This window comes from Eucyclogobius newberryi, unplaced genomic scaffold, assembly GCF_026437365.1.
Source record: "Eucyclogobius newberryi isolate DKJ021-1_F unplaced genomic scaffold, fEucNew1.0.hap1 SCAF_4, whole genome shotgun sequence".
Lineage (NCBI taxonomy): Eukaryota > Metazoa > Chordata > Actinopteri > Gobiiformes > Gobiidae > Eucyclogobius > Eucyclogobius newberryi.
In genome coordinates this window covers 6,506,128-6,519,771 of record NW_027316056.1, presented here as the reverse complement: position 1 = coordinate 6,519,771, position 13,644 = coordinate 6,506,128, and the positions used below count along the sequence as shown (strand labels likewise).

At 40.4% G+C, this 13,644-nt stretch overlaps 1 protein-coding gene across 1 annotated transcript in view; it reads left to right on the top strand.

The window, feature by feature from the left end:
* Window positions 1-13,644, top strand: part of LOC140378121 (beta-1,3-N-acetylglucosaminyltransferase lunatic fringe-like) — a 22,992-nt gene that overhangs the window by 4,111 nt on the left and 5,237 nt on the right. The window contains exons 2-4 of the mRNA XM_072463802.1: window positions 9,437-9,485; window positions 10,865-10,967; window positions 11,084-11,240. Coding sequence (XP_072319903.1) covers window positions 9,437-9,485; window positions 10,865-10,967; window positions 11,084-11,240 — 309 coding nt within the window. The remainder of the gene's footprint in view (window positions 1-9,436; window positions 9,486-10,864; window positions 10,968-11,083; window positions 11,241-13,644) is intronic.

Below are 13,644 nucleotides of genomic sequence, written 5' to 3'. Positions count from 1 at the left end.
TGACCCAAAAAAAATCTGATCGTAGAATCATGAAATTTGGCGCAGAGGTAGATGGTGACAAGAGAAGTAAAAAATATTATTACGGCAACATTGCTTCAAAAATGGCTAAACATGACTTCGGAGTTTTTCCAAACATCGTACTTTTACGAACTCCTCCCAGGGCGTTGGCCCTAAAAAGCTGAAATTTGGTGAAAATGCTACTGAGGAGTGGGACATCAAAAGTTATCCAAATTACATTGATACCTCTCACGGTCTCTGTGCGGCGAAGCCGCAAACTGTAGCAAGAATTTCAGAAATCTCCCATATTTAAAATTTCTGCCGTTTGCGCAGATAAAGTCCGAATTGCGTCAAATTAGATTTCAAATTCATTTGGCGCCACAGCGCCCCCTACAGATTTTATATGGAGGTTAAATGTTTAGTTTTGCGAAATTATATGAAATTTGACACACAACTCAATTTTAGCATCCCCATCAAAAAAGTCAATGAGACCCATGTCATAATTGTTATGGCGTTGCCGTAACGATGACCGAAACCTTCCATGTTATTCCAATGGGGAAATCGCCAGAACATGTTTACACTTTAGACTTTCACAAACTCCTCCCAGGGCGTCAGCCCTATTAACCTGAAATTTGGTGAGACTCATCTTCAGGACCATCAAAAGTTATCCACATTTTCATTCAAAGAGTTACGGTGTCTGTGCGGCAAAGCTGCACATTTTGCCAAGAATTCAAAATAAAATAGCTTTTTGATGGTAAAACAAAGGGGAGAAGATGTGACAGCGTCACAGATTCAGCAGTAGATGTAATAAAAGGACAATTGGGGCGCGTTAGCGCCCCCCTCCTCTTGCGGCGTGGCGAGGGCCGATCATTGCCGCTTGCGGCTATATTTTTGCATGTTATTGTTTATGACGTTCAGGGAGTAAACAGTCTGACAGGAGCGCTGACAGATCACATGTTAAACCAATTCACTTAAGTAATCACTGGCAGTCTGTGTGGACTATATAAGAGTGACTAAATACAGTCTTTTAGATGTGGATAATTCTACAAATGTAACAAACATGGTCGTGCGTTCATTTTGAAACTAGTGGACTGCTTTTGGGGGCTACTTAACAAAAAAAAAACAGACTTCATATATCATCAAAAAGTGTTCCTGGAGATTTTGAGAAATATACTTTATCATAAAGCCCTGGGCCTTTAATGTTTACTGATACTGACAATTAAAATGATGGGATCTTGAGAAAATGGTGGAAACATAAAATGGCAAGGTTGATTTGAATAACTGAACAGGAAGAGTTGCTGTGTTGTGAGAAAAAGACACAAATGTGGCTGAATAAGTGTAGGAGCGCACACATCAGGGCCTCTCCACAGAAACACGTCCCTGATTTGATGTGAAAAAGAAACTAGTACAAGATTAACTGGGAATCCTCCATCAGGGCAGGACTGGCCCTTCTCTGACCCCAGCCCGTGGCGAGTACCTCAAAGCTGCTGGTGGTGGGGCAGATGTTCCTGTGGTGACCCGCCCCGTGGTGAGGTTCTAATGGGACACAGATATCGGATAGTTTGCGTCAGCGCTAACGCTGCACAGTTCAATTTTGCATAATGTGTCCTTTAAGGATACAGTACGACCCATAGCAAAGCATTTCAGATTGAAGTTGTATTTAGCTTTATTCACACTTTTCATTAACCAAGTTTACAAGCTTGTATTCTCTGCTTCTTCTCTGAGCCTCACAAAAACACTTTGTTACAAATGTCCCTGATTCGTGACATCAACAGTAGAGAGCTGGAGGTCACACGTGCTGGTTTGAAGTCTATAAATCATAACCAGACTTATTATAATTGCGTGCCTGCATTAACATGTAGGGGCAAGCTAGCTTTTGTTTGTTTCCCCAAGGTAATTCCCTCTGCTATCAGTAGATCGTGTGCTAACACTAATCCTGATGAGGAATGCCTGATCAGAGGGTCATTTGTTTCATTTTAAAGGCCAGTAAACCATGTAGAATATGAGTACTTTTAGAGGGCCTTCATCTGCCCCTGTGTTCCGACACTAACCTGTAGAATATGAGTACTTTTAGAGGGCCTTCATCGGCCCCTGTGTTCCCACACTCACCTGAGTTGTGCTGAGTCATGCTGACTCATGGAACATCCTCCTCTGAGCTGTTCTCATGGGAAACGCAGAGATGGACAATTTGGTTTCCACCAGTGTGGCTATTGTAGACATCATACAATAGTGCAGTGTCAACGTCTCAACAATGGTGTGTACTTTTGTGACTAGAATGTAGTGTGTTGTTGAAGGGGCTTGGTAAAAGTTAAGTTATCCCAATGACAATCAATGGATATATTGTCAATCCATTAGACATGTGCTAAATGTCCTGGTTTAGATTCAAGTATTGCACGTAAATGCACTACAAAAGTATCCCTTTTATTATTGGTGTAGCACTCCTCGCTAACTGCTAGGGAGCCACCTTTAGCATGTATTATGTCTACCACGGTCCCACTTTGACCAATATGGACCTGTCATACCTCTTAAATCCTGTACTATTTAGTCACTAAATGAATCACAATAAGACAGAATGCATGCATGAGCAAAGAGTGGCCAACGCCACATGGCATCGTTGGCCTGCTACCATGTAAACACAAATACTGCGCTGAAATCCTTTGTGAACTATGAGAACATTTTGGACCGTTTCATATGATTGAGAAGATTTAGTGAGTCAGATAATGTGCCTCCCCTCGCTGCACAGTTGAGTGGTATCGGTTCTTGGTTTCGGCTCCACATTGAGTATTGTATTGAGCCGATACCTAATACTGATATCAGTGCGTGTAATTTGCAGTTTTACACAATTTGGCCCCTTAATACAACACATGCAATGTTGCATCTCGGCATTAAGAGAATATTAATGTGTGGGTGTGCGTGTGTACTGTAGTTTCTAGTTAGAAATGATGACTTTAAAATGGACCGTAGGTATCTTAAGGAACGTTCACACTGCAGCGCCAAAGCGTCCAGTGTTTTTGTGGTGTGTCTTGGCTGTTTGAGCGTCGGCTGCTCTGGCGTGACACCAGCGTGGTGTGGCGTTACGCTCCAGTGATGTACGTACGCATTTCATTATCCAGAAAAAGGACCAAAACAAACCTTGCAGTGGTAAATAGAATCATCCAGACACAGCGCATGATTAGACACTAAACTCTGGTCTCCTCTGCAACATCTGATGGACCAGACAAGCCATCGAACTGATGACCTTTTGTAAAGCAAATACACCAAAGCCGCTCTCAACATGTTCTGCCATCGCACCAAGAGAACAGCCACACCGGGAAACACAACTCCACTGAGCATGTGCGCTGGATGCCCCAGAGTTTTTTTTCAGACTCATTCAAAGCATCTGCCTTCAAATGTACAGGTGTAAAACTGGGGAGTCCAGCGCGAATTTGGAAGCTGCAGTCTGAACTTAGAGTAAATCCCTGTTACCCACATGCAGAGACATGCTACGGACTTTTAGTGCTGCAGAATAATTTATTATATGCGTTTCATGCATATAATTCAAAGCAATAGGATACATTTTTAAAGATGGCCAATGAAGTACAAGTTGAAGTAAATGATCAAACAGCGAAGATGCAGTTAGGAGGAGGATGTGTCTGAACAGACGCTGACTGCTCTGCGCTCATCCAAACACTTTCTCACACTTTTCTGTTGTTGCGGAGTCCATTTCCAGGGACCAGATTCCCCAAACACTCCCATTTGTGTTCCCTCCAAAAGCGGCTCACCCAGACCCCTGCCCCCCCTGAGCCTGAGCCCTGCTCCTGGGGTCACAGGGGTCTCCTCGTCTGGAGCTCCTGACGGACACCAGCAGCTGCCCCAGTCTGCAGTGGGGCCAGTGGAGAACCATAGTGCACAAGACTTCTGCTTGTTTGAGCGCTTTAGTCACTTCACCTGTTTTACTGTGGTTATAAAGATACAAGAGGACATCAGGGATTGGGTTCATTCTGCCTTTTCACATGTTACTAGTTTCACATGCTACTAGTTTCACATGTTACTAGTTTCACATGTTACTAGTTTCACATGCTACTAGTTTCACATGTTACTAGTTTTACATGTTACTAGTTTTACATGTTACTAGTTTCACATGCTACTAGTTTTACATGTTACTAGTTTTACATGTTACTAGTTTCACATGTTACTAGTTTCACATTTCACATGTTACTAGTTTTACATGTTACTAGTTTTACATGTTACTAGTTTTACATGTTACTAGTTTCACATGTTACTAGTTTCACATTTCACATGTTACTAGTTTTACATGTTACTAGTTTTACATGTTACTAGTTTTACATGTTACTAGTTTCACATGCTACTAGTTTTACATGTTACTAGTTTTACATGTTACTAGTTTCACATGTTACTAGTTTCACATTTCACATGTTACTAGTTTCACATTTCACATGTTACTAGTTTCGCATGTTACTAGTTTTGCATGTTACTAGTTTCGCATGTTACTAGTTTTACATGCTACTAGTTTTACATGCTACTAGTTTTACATGCTACTAGTTTTACATGCTACTAGTTTCACATGCTACTAGTTTTACATGCTACTAGTTTCACATGTTACTAGTTTTACATGCTACTAGTTTTACATGCTACTAGTTTTACATGTTACTAGTTTCACATGCTACTAGTTTTACATGCTACTAGTTTCACATGTTACTAGTTTTACATGCTACTAGTTTTACATGCTACTAGTTTCGCATGTTACTAGTTTCACATGTTACTAGTTTCACATGTTACTAGTTTCACATTTCACATGTTACTAGTTTTACATGCTACTAGTTTTACATGCTACTAGTTTTACATGCTACTAGTTTTACATGTTACTAGTTTCACATGCTACTAGTTTTACATGCTACTAGTTTCACATGTTACTAGTTTTACATGCTACTAGTTTTACATGCTACTAGTTTTACATGTTACTAGTTTTACATGTTACTAGTTTTACATGTTACTAGTTTCACATGCTACTAGTTTCACATGCTACTAGTTTCACATGTTACTAGTTTCACATGTTACTAGTTTCACATTTCACATGTTACTAGTTTCACATGTTACTAGTTTCACATGTTACTAGTTTCACATGTTACTAGTTTCATATTTCACATGTTACTAGTTTCACATTTCACATGTTACTAGTTTCACATTTCACATGTTACTAGTTTCACATGTTACTAGTTTCACATGTTACTAGTTTCACATGTTACTAGTTTCACATGTTACTAGTTTCGCATGTTACTAGTTTCGCATGTTACTAGTTTTACATGCTACTAGTTTCACATGCTACTAGTTTCACATTTCACATGTTACTAGTTTCACATTTCACATGTTACTAGTTTCACATTTCACATGTTACTAGTTTCGCATGTTACTAGTTTCGCATGTTACTAGTTTTACATGCTACTAGTTTTACATGCTACTAGTTTTACATGTTACTAGTTTCACATGCTACTAGTTTTACATGTTACTAGTTTCACATGCTACTAGTTTTACATGCTACTAGTTTCACATGTTACTAGTTTTACATGCTACTAGTTTTACATGCTACTAGTTTCGCATGTTACTAGTTTCACATGTTACTAGTTTCACATGTTACTAGTTTCACATTTCACATGTTACTAGTTTTACATGCTACTAGTTTTACATGCTACTAGTTTTACATGCTACTAGTTTTACATGTTACTAGTTTCACATGCTACTAGTTTTACATGCTACTAGTTTCACATGTTACTAGTTTCACATGTTACTAGTTTTACATGCTACTAGTTTTACATGCTACTAGTTTTACATGTTACTAGTTTTACATGTTACTAGTTTTACATGTTACTAGTTTCACATGTTACTAGTTTCACATGTTACTAGTTTCACATGTTACTAGTTTCACAGTTCACATGTTACTAGTTTCACATGTTACTAGTTTCACATGTTCATATTTCACATGTTACTAGTTTCACATTTCACATGTTACTAGTTTCACATTTCACATGTTACTAGTTTCACATTTCACATGTTACTAGTTTCACATGTTACTAGTTTCACATGTTACTAGTTTCACATGTTACTAGTTTTACATGTTACTAGTTTTACATGTTACTAGTTTTACATGTTACTAGTTTCACATTTCACATGTTACTAGTTTCACATGTTACTAGTTTCACATTTCACATGTTACTAGTTTCACATTTCACATGTTACTAGTTTCACATGTTACTAGTTTTACATGTTACTAGTTTCATATTTCACATGTTACTAGTTTCACATTTCACATGTTACTAGTTTCACATTTCACATGTTACTAGTTTCACATTTCACATGTTACTAGTTTCACATGTAACTAGTTTCACATGTTACTAGTTTCACATGTTACTAGTTTCACATGTTACTAGTTTCACATGTTACTAGTTTCACATGTTACTAGTTTTACATGTTACTAGTTTCACATGTTACTAGTTTCACATTTCACATGTTACTAGTTTCACATTTCACATGTTACTAGTTTCACATTTCACATGTTACTAGTTTTGCATGTTACTAGTTTTGCATGTTACTAGTTTCGCATGTTACTAGTTTTACATGCTACTAGTTTTACATGCTACTAGTTTTACATGCTACTAGTTTTACATGCTACTAGTTTTACATGTTACTAGTTTTACATGCTACTAGTTTCACATGTTACTAGTTTTACATGCTACTAGTTTTACATGCTACTAGTTTTACATGTTACTAGTTTCACATGCTACTAGTTTTACATGCTACTAGTTTCACATGTTACTAGTTTTACATGCTACTAGTTTTACATGCTACTAGTTTCGCATGTTACTAGTTTCACATGTTACTAGTTTCACATGTTACTAGTTTCACATTTCACATGTTACTAGTTTTACATGCTACTAGTTTTACATGCTACTAGTTTTACATGCTACTAGTTTTACATGTTACTAGTTTCACATGCTACTAGTTTTACATGCTACTAGTTTCACATGTTACTAGTTTTACATGCTACTAGTTTTACATGCTACTAGTTTTACATGTTACTAGTTTTACATGTTACTAGTTTTACATGTTACTAGTTTCACATGCTACTAGTTTCACATGTTACTAGTTTCACATGTTACTAGTTTCACATTTCACATGTTACTAGTTTCACATGTTACTAGTTTCACATGTTACTAGTTTCACATGTTACTAGTTTCATATTTCACATGTTACTAGTTTCACATTTCACATGTTACTAGTTTCACATGTTACTAGTTTCACATGTTACTAGTTTCACATTTCACATGTTACTAGTTTCACATGTTACTAGTTTCACATGTTACTAGTTTCACATGTTACTAGTTTCACATGTTACTAGTTTCACATGTTACTAGTTTCACATTTCACATGTTACTAGTTTCACATGTTACTAGTTTCACATGTTACTAGTTTCACATTTCACATGTTACTAGTTTCACATGTTACTAGTTTCACATGTTACTAGTTTCACATGTTACTAGTTTCACATGTTACTAGTTTCACATTTCACATGTTACTAGTTTCACATGTTACTAGTTTCACATTTCACATGTTACTAGTTTCACATGTTACTAGTTTCACATGTTACTAGTTTCACATTTCACATGTTACTAGTTTCACATGTTACTAGTTTCACATGTTACTAGTTTCACATGTTACTAGTTTCACATGTTACTAGTTTCACATTTCACATGTTACTAGTTTCACATGTTACTAGTTTCACATTTCACATGTTACTAGTTTCACATGTTACTAGTTTCACATGTTACTAGTTTTACATGTTACTAGTTTCACATGTTACTAGTTTTACATGTTACTAGTTTCACATGTTACTAGTTTCACATGTTACTAGTTTTACATGTTACTAGTTTCACATGTTACTAGTTTTACATGTTACTAGTTTTACATGTTACTTTTTTTCACACAAATGTTTTCCCGCTTTTTAGCTGATTAATCATTAAACAAGTCTGCCAAATAATTTTTATTTGATTACAGTCCTAATGGGCTTAATGTTGGCAAGCAAAAGAGACATTTGACATGAAGAAAATCTGGCCCATGAAAGCTTTTACAGTACAGTGGATTCTAAATACTACTTTAGCTCATATTTTACTCATTTGCAAAGTATTATTTGTATAATTTGTGGAAGTTGTTTAGTTGGCACACTTACTCTGTAACATTTGAATGGACTTTACAAACCTACAAGAGCACCCAAAACCATCACTAGATAACAGGAACAAATTATAGTATTTTAAAATTATTTAAGTATTTTAAAGTTGGTTTCTCTTCATACAGTGGACTTGATTATTTTCTGGTCTGTTCCATGTGGGTCTTACCCTTCAGACGAGCTGATTCATGGCCTGCCCCGGGGCCACAGCTGCATGGAGATGGTGTCATCATGAAAATCACTAGATCCTCATGTGCTCTTCAGTCTGTTTTTAGAGAAACTTCATTATAGTTTGGTATAAATTAAGGCCGTGGACCCCAACCAGTTCTGAACATGAAAGATATACAACCGACCGCTAGTTTGAATACAATGCTGTATAAGATGTTTGCTGTTAGCCAGGTTAAAGGTACACCAGCAGCTCGGGTGCAGTGTTAAAGGTACGCCAGCAGCTCGGGTGCAGTGTTAAAGGTACGCCAGCAGCTCGGGTGCAGTGTTAAAGGTACGCCAGCAGCTCGGGTGCAGTGTTAAAGGTACGCCAGCAGCTCGGGTGCAGTGTTAAAGGTACGCCAGCAGCTCGGGTGCAGTGTTAAAGGTACGCCAGCAGCTCGGGTGCAGTGTTAAAGGTACGCCAGCAGCTCGGGTGCAGTGTTAAAGGTACGCCAGCAGCTCGGGTGCAGTGTTAAAGGTACGCCAGCAGCTCAGGTGCGATGCTCCGGCGATTATTCCAATCCAATGGAAATTATCCGGACGCCAGAGCCCACCAAAAGCCTTTTCCTTATTCCATATAGTATTGCGTGAGCACGTGGTCTCACGATCAAAGCCGGTGACCAGATTCTAATTATTCACCACATTGAGTTTTATAAATGCTTTACACAACCACCAGAGCAACCTTTACGTCATGGTAACGTTAACCACGCAATTTCTGCTTCACGGAGAATAAAACGCTCGCTGATCAGACGATTGGCAATCACTGAACTTCAAGCTCGATCCAAAGAAGATTCGGTGCACAGCCCCAAACCTCATCTATATCCAGTACTAACTCCTCCTGACCCGTCCATCACCAGACTCTGAGTGGGCAGTGCTTCCTGTGAACGTGGCAGTGACCTCTGCGCCTCCTAAAGTCCACAGTGTGTGTCCGGCTGTAGAGGACTGATACAGAGCTACTGCTGCTCCCCCTCTGTGTCTGCTGTGGAATAACAGGAAACGTGTCTCTTTCTCCAGACGTTTGTGTTCACGGACGCAGAGGACCCCCGGCTGCGGCTCAGGCTCGGTGAGTCCAAACACACTGTTCTCTGCATGTGTATTTTTAGAGCTAGAGCTAAATAAAAACTAATCATTAAGACGATGACAAACTAAATATTTTGTCAATAAAGTACTAATATTTTCATCCTCATCATTCAAATAATCAAAACAGAAATGAATTCATTTTCTGGTTGATAAAATCATTGTAATTTGGTTAAAAATAATGGGACATTTCCATCAACTAAATCTAGACTATTGATTTTAGTGAACAAACTAAGGTCTGTCTGTCTGTAAGGAAATTCATGTTCCGCTACAGCAGGGCCAGTCCATTATCTATTCCTGAGGGCCAGACTACAAATCTGCATCACAATTGTATCATAATATATATATTTGAACTAGAGCAGTAGAATGGTAGGCCAGACTCTGAAACAGGACGTTAAGGTGTTAAATATAACTGGCAGCATGACATCTGATTCAGTTGATGTTAAAGCATAGTGCAGGAGGGCAGTGGTTCTCAATCTGGGGGTTGCAAAATGATTTCAGGGGGTCCCCAGATGATTATTTTGGGGGTCACAACTGAAATATGTTGAACCACTGCAGTAGGGTACTGAGTAACAGAGCTAAACTAGTACACTAAGGATCAACGCAGCTTACCAAGCAATATGGCCCAGTTTACCATGAGTGGCTGGACCATTTTGTTTGGAGCTAATTAAGGCACTTCTGCTGCTGGTCCCAGTAGGCCAGAGACGACGCGTTTATCAGGCTTCTTTCCAATGTGATCCATATTGCTTAGTGGGCCGCCAAGTGAATAGCACTGATCCACAGAAGCATTTTCACTGCACTTCTCTTTGTCTTAGTCAAAGGATTGGTCAGGAGTCTGCAGATCGTGTGTCAGTGCAGTTTGAGGGGAGTAACAGCCCTCAGGACAAAAATACTCCTGTGTCCTGCAGCTTGGGCATCACAGCCAGTGTCCAAGTGGAACTAAGTGAACTCTGGAGACACAACATGAAAAAGCTCTTTGAAGCGTCATGCTGGATGTACACGTAGATTTGAGGCTGGTACGGTGCAAATGATTGAACAGTTACAAAGTGATTCAATTCAAAGCACCCTTTACACAGACCATGGCGCCCTGCAGGTGCAGGTCCAGGCGCAGGTCCAGGCGCAGGTCCAGGGGCCCTGCGTGTCTGCGGGAAGAATCCACAAGGTGTCTATTTTTCCTGGACACTGAAGCAGCTGTAGTTTTGAGTAGCTTTCAAACCCCAGATCTTTTTTCCCACTCGAGTCATATATTGTACAGCCTTCATATGTTTGTTGAAATTATTTTGTGTCATACTTTGCAAAGAGAATACCGTACATTCTGGTATTTCCAATGACATTAAACTTGTGCGTCTTGTGTCCATCTCACAGGGGCCCATCTGATCAACACTCCCTGCTCAGGGGCCCACACGCGCCAGGCCCTGTCCTGTAAGATGTCCCAGGAGTATGACGCCTTCCTCCGGTCCAGCAGAAAGTATGGCCCCGCCCTCTCTTCACACATGCTCTGCTCTCACCTAAACTCATGTCTCTCTCTCTTGACCTTCTCGCTCTCCCTCCCCTGACCTCGTGTGTGCTGCTTCTGTGTTTCAGGTGGTTCTGTCACGTGGACGATGATAACTACGTGAACGTGGAGGCTCTGCTGAAGCTGCTGTCCCAGCACCAGCACACCCAGGACGTGTACTTGGGCCGCCCCAGCACCGGTAGACCACTCCAAGCCTCACTCGGCACACAAACCACGGCTCCTCAGGTACCTCAACTCCAGCGTTTACTTTAGATTTCAACTATAGGTGGGAGATGTATCAAAAAACGGATGATATCAAAAGTATAATATCTGATTAATCCTTTATAACTAATGTAAAACTACTAAAGTAAAAACAACTAGCGTAAAATTATAAAAAAAAATGACCTCAAAATAGACCCAAACTTCTAGTGTAACCTCCCAAACAAGTGTTATTTGGCCCTTTTTTGGTTAATGAGTTGCTTATTTGTGTGATTCTTGAACCTCAACCTAGTCGTTACAGGCACATTTTAGCACGTTCCTGATGGTTTGTTAAAATAGTGTCTGTATATTGTAATTGTAGGGTCTCAAACTACATGTATTCAGTTCATGATTAAGGAAGATTTCTTAGCAGAAACGAGACAAGACGGGGCACCAGGGTTAAACCCAAAGAGCTAAGATACGCTCCTTAATCGCGCTCGTTAAAAAGGTCTGAAGGGTGTTTCACGATTCAGGGACTTACACATAGTCTAATCAAACAAACAATAGTCAATAACTCTTTCGTGTAGTTTATTTATCAAAAGGGTAATCAAAACACCGGAGCAGAAATGTGCACAGGTAAATCACAGGTGATGTTATATCAGATTTAACAGCAGATTTCATGCAGATGATGTTAAACCAGGGTTTTGCCTTTGATAACCAAACGTGTCTGCTAATCTATATCAAAAAGAGGGAAAGTGAGAAGCTAAAGGAGGAGGGACAGCTGAGCTCTACCCAAATCACGACACAAAGAAAACCGCACTCTGAATTCGGCTTACGGTTCTGTAGAGACTCGGTCCGACTGGTCCTTGTCCGCGGACGAGGTCCGTGGAGCGGTGTGGCGGCGAAGGTTCGTGAAGCGGGCGGCGGCCGTGGAGCTGTGTGCTGCGAGGTCCTTGAAGCGGGCGGTGGTCGAGGAGCGAGGCGTCGCGTGGAGCGGTGGGCTGGCCGTGGAGCGGTGTGCTGCGAGGTCCTTGAAGCGGGCGGCGGTTGAGGAGCGAGGCGTCGCGTGGAGCGGTGGGCTGCGACGTGCGGTGTGCTGCGCCGGGGAGCGAGGGGTCGCGTGGAGCGGTGTGCTGCGACGTCCTTGAAGCGGCGGCGGCAACGGAGGCGCTATCCGAGAGTTCCTTAGCGGTAGAACGCTTTAGCGGCGTGTTAGCTCCTCACGCGGCCTTTACTGAGATGAGGACGTAGCGCTGATCCACGTAAACGGCGTAGATTACTTCAAAAAGAAAAGAAAAGTAGTAGCAAGGAAAGTCTCTGTCCGGTTTAGCGCTTAAGCGTAGTTCCAGGTAGTTCCAGGTGGTTTCAGAGTCCAGGGCTGGCATGGCCTTGTCGACCACGTGACGGACGGATTTTGTTGAGACAAAGGAAAAGTGAAAGCTCGTCCGTGGAGACGGCTTCAAAGAGAGAAGACAAAGCAAGAGAAGAGAACAAGAGAGCGTTTCTAGCTTGGAGCGTCCTTTTGATACCTGGCCCGCAGGGCATGCTGGGAGCGAAAGGGGCGGGCGCTACTGCGAAAACTTCCTGTTTAACATTTTCCTGACCGAGAAAATAAAACTGGAGTAACGTAAATAATAATGGCAAAAACATTAACGTGTAAATGTTAAAACAGGGTTCAAACACTTTTGGCAGTTTGTGCACATTATTTCTTGAGGTAGATACATTTTACATCTTCTTTCACCTGTGATGGGCGCTCGAAAATCAAGCATTGGGAATATAAAACCTTAAACAGTGGAAAAATACGTAACACAAGGTGAAACATGCGGTGTAGGGAGTTGATTCGGACAAACATTCATGGCATAATCACATAAAACAGTTTTCATCGGGGCGTCTTCCTGTAAGACTGTGGAGAGAAGATCTGTTATCAAAAAGTCACAGCGGCTCCCTGCGGTGAGGGAGACAGGGAGAACGAAAAACCCCCAATGTTCAAAGAGAGATTTTCTGTTATCTGGCCGTGGAATGTCCATCTCCATTCCCCTACATAATAGATATTAATTTGTCAATATCGCCTTTAATACCTTTTAATTTACTCTGCACAACAATGCCCGACTAGCTTGCTGCTAGCTCATTGCTAACTTGGACCACTCTTGTTTTACCATAAAACATAAAGTAAATGTTATAGTTAAAACTACCTGATAATTTCTTTTGTTTTGTTAGATTTTACATTTTTATTCAATTTAGCATTAGTTTGTGTCACAAACATGTAGTTGACCTAGAAGTGTAATATAATAATAATTATATTATTATTATTATTATTATGTCCACTCTGATCTGTAAGTGTTTTAGGTGACGACAGTCACACCTTTACAGCTTCACTTTCTGAAGCTCTAACCATAAAACATCAGCGTTACTCCAATAAAACAGAGCTTCAGGAGCAAACGGCAACAAGTTA